Genomic DNA, 6,105 nt, shown 5'->3' with positions numbered 1-6,105 from the left:
AAGTCTGTTCTTTCTGAAGCACATCTGTACCCAAGAAGCCCCCCATGCCCCCACCAGAGACACAAGCTCCCTAGATCCCCAGGGAAATAGATTTCTGTGCCCACCATAATCCCCAGAAATAAGAACCGTCTCAGCTGGGTATGGGACACAGAGACTAAGAGGGGCATGCGCCGGGTTTCATTTTGTGCCAAACAGCTTTAAATGAGGAGGGGAAGCAGTTTAACTGAATTTCGAAAATCTTTATTAACTAAATTGTGATCATGTCAGAGTAATTAATTCACTTCATAATCAATCATTACACTGTTTCTCTGTAAGTGGAAGTGCAGTTTGTTTCAACAGTTACCTAGTGATATGATAGATGAAGCACCGGCTTACAGATAGATGAACACACAGAAATTAGGAGAAAATTGATCCCAGCCCAGAACCTACTATGTTGTTGAATAGGAAAGGAAATGGGGTTTTCTACAAGTCAGAGGGAACCAAGAAGGTATCGCGCTGCAAGCTGCCTTTCAGTGCTCTCTCTAATGTGCCTTAACAATGTTATCTTCTGTGCTCAGGATACACACGATCCTGCCACTAACTACGTTAGAATCAAAAAGCGTAGCGTTAAAAAGCGTTCTGCCGGCAAACACCCCACTGCAAACCCGCTCTCCCCGTCAGTCTTTCTCACTAATTTTGAGACATCGAAGGATGTGGTTGCTGAGTAAGCGCTAACAGGAAACAAGCCCTCTTCTCCTCCCATCACCCCCACAGCATCGTCACCCCCCAATGCAGCGGAACTCCAAGTAGAGTGAAGCGCCCTCTCGGATGCCGTAATTGGCCATGGTCTTCCCATCTTTCAGCTTCTTGCCGTTGCAAGTCACCTCCTGCCAGCCGGGGCTCACAGCAGTCTTGGTTTCGATCATCTTTTTCACTTCGGCCACTGAGCTTGATCTTCGCACCTGGAGGAGATGCTTCTGCCCCCCAAAACCTGACTCCACCAGAAACACGAGCAGCTCCTCATCGCTGGGCTTCACCACCCTCAGGGTGAGGTGGATGGTGGTCTCCTTGTCAATGCAGTAAGATGACAGCTTTCTCAGAGGCTTTAGGGTCTTCGCGCCCAGCAGAAGGACCTGTTCCTGCACAGGAACCTTGGTCTTGGATCGCACATGTTCATTAATCTTCTTCACTCTGTCGTCCAAGCTGGCAGTGAAGGTCATGGGCTCCCATTTGTCAGAGTGGACATTCACCTGGACAATGAAGGCCAACAGACAGTTGCCAAGAACTCCCGCCACGTTCCACACTCCTCATTCCCCCCCTAATTTCTTCTGCCCTTCACTGCCTGTCTGGTGCCCCAGCTCCTTCATAACAAGCTGTGTCTTTCCCTTTCTTGAAATGTCTCCTTTGGAATTCCCAGGTTATAACACACACAAAAATCAGTCTTATTCCTTATAATCATACCTCTTATCCATCCCAAAATTGTCATTAATAATTTCCCACCATATTTACCTGCTTCCTATCCAGATAAAGTTTGTCAAATGTCAAAAACTAAATACAGCCCTGGCCGGGTGGCTCAGTCGGTTGGGGCACCGTCCCATTTCCAAAAGGTCGCAGGTTCAATCCCACTTGGGACACACACAGGAGGCAACCGATCAATGTTTCTCTCTCTGCTCCACTTCCTCTCTCTTTAAAATCAATTTTAAGAAACATATCCTCAGGTGAGGATTATAAAAAACCACAATACTGCTACAAAGCACCCAAAGGTGTAACCAGGCTCTGAAAACAACTCCCAACCAGAGTTTTCAAGATTTGGCAGAGTAATGGGTACCCACGGGGCTCCACGACTACTTCAGGAGGAAGCCCTGGTCAGGACACCTTCTCTGTACTGTTTGTTTCTTTTTAGATGTCTTATTGCTTTATAATAACAGCACATGACACTATAAGAATAATAACAGGACAGTGTCACTACACTCGATGTTACTGTCCACCTGCGTTTCCTGTGCTTCTCTGTCTGTTGTAGAATAGGACCTGTCCTCTCATTACAACAGGGTCTCGCCCACAGGAGGCAGGGACTCTGAGTCTCACTTCAGTACCGGATGGGGGAAGCCGCCCGTGCGGCACCTGAGAGCCAGGCAGACGTCCCCCATCCCTGTTCATAAGTTGTCTTCCCAACTGCGCCGTCACAGACGTTCCCTCCCGGTGCTGTCCCTCCCCGGCTAACACCCCCTCATCTCAGCCCCCTGGTGCCCGGGCTGTCAGTCCCAGTCCTCTCTGTAGGGTGTCTGTTCCTACATCAGGTAGTGTCTCGGGGCATTAACAACTTAGGGTAAGTGAATTTGGGAACCTGTCTTTTGGGAAGAGAAGGAAACTCCAGTTTGAGGGTCCTGGACCCCTAAACAGGAGAAGGAAACAAGGGCTCCCACAGTAGTCCTATAGTTTTAAGTTCCTCCAGCCCTGTTGAGCACAGAGCCCAACCCCACTCCTTCCCCTTTGACCCTAACAGCGGCCAGCCCAAGGCCTGGCACAGAAGGAAACCCAGGAGCCAAGTAACCAGGTTTCTTCACAGAACCCCCTTCGCATTCCCGCTTCGGGGCCTTCCGGGCCACCCGGTCTCCCTGAGCTCTGGCCTCCTCTGTCCTCGACGCCCGTCTCCTAGGAGTGCTCCCTTCCCACCCCCGCTATCACCCCAACTTACACTGAGGCAGGAAACACCGGACGCCATCTCTGCGATGAAGGAGCAGCAGCAACGAGGCTGAGAAGGCAGGAGGCTGTGGTGGGCCAGCAGCGTATGTAGGAGCAGCAGCTTGGAAAGCCCCGGCCCAGCCCTGGGCCTTTGTTCTTCAAGCTTGCCCGAAGCTGCTTTCGCTTTCGCTTGTGCCAGCTGATCAGGGAACGTTCTGATGAAGGGCTTCTCCCCTCAGCTGACCTGTTGCCCTCCTTGTTCCAAACATGGGACGGTCCTTCTCGGTTGAGAATTTTTGCTGATTAACCACCCACCACTCCCAGTCCTGACTAATGACTGTCCAGTCTGTGGCCCTGGGCCCTCCATGGCTACAGGACCTTGACTACGTGGTGCCCTCCGCTGCTGCTCTAAGGGCCCCCCGCCTCCCCAGTCAGGGGCCATGCTGAGAGCAAGGGCACCCGGGAGGGGCCTCAGAGCTGGGTGGAGTGAGGGGCCTGTGCACACTGTCCCGGTGGGTGTGCCAGGCAGCCTGGGGAAGACACAGGCCAGGTGACCCTGCAGCAGTCCTGGGTGCCACTGCCCCATTACCTGCGGCAAATCTGTTCATCTCCTTGGATATTGGTTTTTGGGTCTATAAAATGGGATGATTGGAGAGAATTCCTCAGTGTCTTCCAGGCTCAGAAAACTTTGTAAAATGTCCTTTCTTGAGCAAATACTCTGCCTCTCCTGTCCCAGAACCTGCAAACCAAATGCACTACTTGAGAACAACCCAAAGCCGACAATCGAGTGCCGACTCCGACCTTCCGCACACGGGAACCATCCCGTGTCCCCCTGAGGACGCAGGGGCTCCATCCCCACCCTTACTCCTGGGCGCCCCTGCCCACTGCCCTGGGAGACACCCAACACCCTGCCTCTCCCTGGCTCTTGAGACTTGAATTGGGCCAAAAAACAAGCGCGTGAGCTCTCTCCCTTCAGGGGACTTAGCCATTCTGGTCCTCCTAACGTCCCCCATTATTCACTCCCTGTCCCAAGCTCTCAGGACACTGCCACAGAACCCACCCGGAAAGAAAAAAGCATTTGTGCTTCAGAGTTTTCCAAAGTCAGAAGACTGTAAAAATGCCCAGCTGTCGTCTTTCTTCGTGTGCTTCCAGTGGCCATCACTGTCCTTCATTCACTGGTGGCTCTCACATGGTCGCATTTTATTTCAGGGCTTTTCATCGGGAGGACCGGGATTTACAGGATCCAAGAGCTCATGCCAATGTTTCAAAAAGCTCAACGTAAACCACGCTCTTCAATCCGAAGCTCTTATTAGAGGGTCATTAATAAAACCAGGGAAACTAATTATGATTTAACTGTCTTTCGTGCGTCAGGCATATCTTCAAACACACAGGGTGAGTGTCGGGGGCAGGTGTAAACCTTGATCTGCGGTTCTCCTTTCAGGTGTCTCCCGCTTCCTAGTGTCCCCTGTGTGGGGGCCAATACCGTGACCTTTGGCTTCTGCACCCGGTGTCCACTAGGTCGTGGGTATTCTGAACACGCCAGCGGTGGGCAGGGGCGTCAGATGGTGGGGGAGAGGGAGAGAGAGCTGCAGCGGGCCGGGCGGGCGGGAAGGGACAGCTGCCCAGCGCCCCCGGAGCTGAGGTCAGGGCTCAGATGTTATCTGCACCCCGGCCTTTTAGGGCCTCTCGTCATTTCTGGGAAATGGAGGAAGAAATGTTTAAAGCTGCTCCTCACTGCTGTCCCTTCTCTGCCATCTCTGCCTCAGTAGCCTGCACCATGGTGGTGCCCATGTCCTCATATCAGGGAAGCAGAGGCCTCAGCCAGCAGCTCCCGGAGGGGCAGCCCAGGAGCGACAGTTCCCAGGAATGACACCTGTCCGCTGGTGCCCCTCAGATCTGTACCGAACGGCCCGGACCTGAGCTGCAGTCTGTATGTCTAGCTGCTTCCACACACAGTTCCCTGAAGTCCCCGCATGCCCCTGAACATGCCAAGCTCTCTGCCCCCAGGTTATTGAGCATGCCTACGCCTCCAGCACCACCCCCAGCACCAGGAATGCAGAAGAGTGTGCGCTGTAAGCAGCATCTCCTCCAGGAAGCCCTCCCTAACTTCCTCTTTCCTGTTTCGGGTTATGTGCCCATGTCTGTCCTTTCACGCCCTCTCTGTAAACCTCCCAGAGCACATTTCTCTAGCGATAGCCTCATCTGCATGTTTGTTCTGTGCCACAGTGCAGAGTAGGACTTTTGAGGGTCATGATTATGTCTTAATTAATTTGTATCTTTATTTACTAAATGAATTAATAAACGAATAAGTAATGAATAAAAAATGGAAAATATCTACTGAGCACTTAATTGTGTTCAAGAATTGCAGAAGATGCTATTCAATGGCACCTCACTAACTGTTTCAGTGTTTTAATGAGGTAAATACTAGTGTCCTTACTGATAAGCAAGAAACCAACTCACCCTCAGCCGCATTATGTAGTGGGTAGGCCAGGGTTCAAATGCACAGGTCTGTTTCCACAGCCTTGTCCTATTGTTATCATGTTGAGCCGCAATGCAAAGACGGAGGGGCTGTGCGTGCACATGAATGCCTCTCTTTACAGGAAAGTACCAGTGCGCAAGGAATACACATAGAAAAAAGCATGCACGGAGCCTCGGAAGGAGTGAGCGCAAGGCCAGTTTGGGGGCCGGTGCGTTGACAGGAGTGTCCCTGGGGGGCACACCTGCTGGGACCCCTGCACTGCCCTACTCGGTGAGGTGAGCGGAGGGGCTGCGAGTGCAGGAGTCAGAGCCTGCAGGAGGGTCACCGCCTCCAGCAGAAGCTGGATGAGATCAGCTCTCCCAGGACTGAGTGCTCAGGGAGCCACGCGAAGCCACGCCTGGCGCCTCATGTGGGGACAGGAACTGCCCACTGGAGTGGGAATTTCCACCACAGAGTATCTTCAAGGTCAAGCCTGGGACACCGAAGGGAAAACTAACAGGGGATTCCCCATCCACAGAGGATCTGGATTCTGGGAAACAGTGTCCTTTCAAGTAAAAAAAACAAAAACAAATCTGGACTCTGACCTGCCTCTTTTCTCTCCTCCTTTCCTATGTGAAATTCCCTCCCAACCCAAAGCCAGGGCGAGGGCTGTCCCAGACACCCTGGTGCCCCTTTGCTCACCACACGTAGGATTTCTTCTTGGGACCTGACCTCCTCCTTGCTTCTATCCAGGGGATCAACTTTTCCCCCGACTGTGCCACAGTAAACTGTTTCAGAAGCAGAAAGATCTCTTTTGATTTGCCCCTCTAACAGATTCAGAAAACCCGCCAAGGTCAAATAGCATGCTATGGATATCTTGCCAAGTGATCAGACAAATGTTCAGATATCTGCAACCTCCCAACTTGGCCCTAGCTGATAGGATGGCATTGGGCTACTCACTGCCCCGGCTGAGCCCTGCGTGGAGC

The 6,105-nt window shown here is 52.2% G+C and overlaps 1 protein-coding gene across 1 annotated transcript; it reads right to left on the bottom strand.

The window, feature by feature from the left end:
• Nucleotides 1-224: 224 nt before the first annotated feature.
• On the bottom strand, nt 225-4,440 carry LOC308558496 (ubiquitin D-like). The gene is made up of 2 exons (XM_081140243.1): nt 2,675-4,440; nt 225-1,229 (listed from the first exon to the last, which is right to left on the bottom strand). The coding sequence occupies exons 1-2, from the start codon at nt 2,699-2,701 to the stop codon at nt 759-761; spliced, it is 498 nt and encodes a 165-aa protein (XP_080996369.1). The 5' UTR covers nt 2,702-4,440; the 3' UTR covers nt 225-758.
• Between the last annotated feature and the right edge of the window lie 1,665 nt (nt 4,441-6,105).

The sequence above is a fragment of the Miniopterus schreibersii genome (genome assembly GCF_964146895.1).
Source record: "Miniopterus schreibersii genome assembly, chromosome: 6".
NCBI lineage: Eukaryota > Metazoa > Chordata > Mammalia > Chiroptera > Miniopteridae > Miniopterus > Miniopterus schreibersii.
The sequence above is the reverse complement of the archived record's forward strand: the minus strand, read 5'-3'. Positions and strand labels throughout refer to the sequence as shown.

Bases quoted from the DNA above. Each gene is read 5' to 3' on its own strand.
- LOC308558496 (XM_081140243.1), bottom strand. From the start codon at position 2,701: ATGGCGTCCGGTGTTTCCTGCCTCAGT. The intron at 1,230-2,674 runs GTAAGTTGGGGT...TTCATTGTCCAG, and splicing joins CCGGTGTTTCCTGCCTCAGT to GTGAATGTCCACTCTGACAA.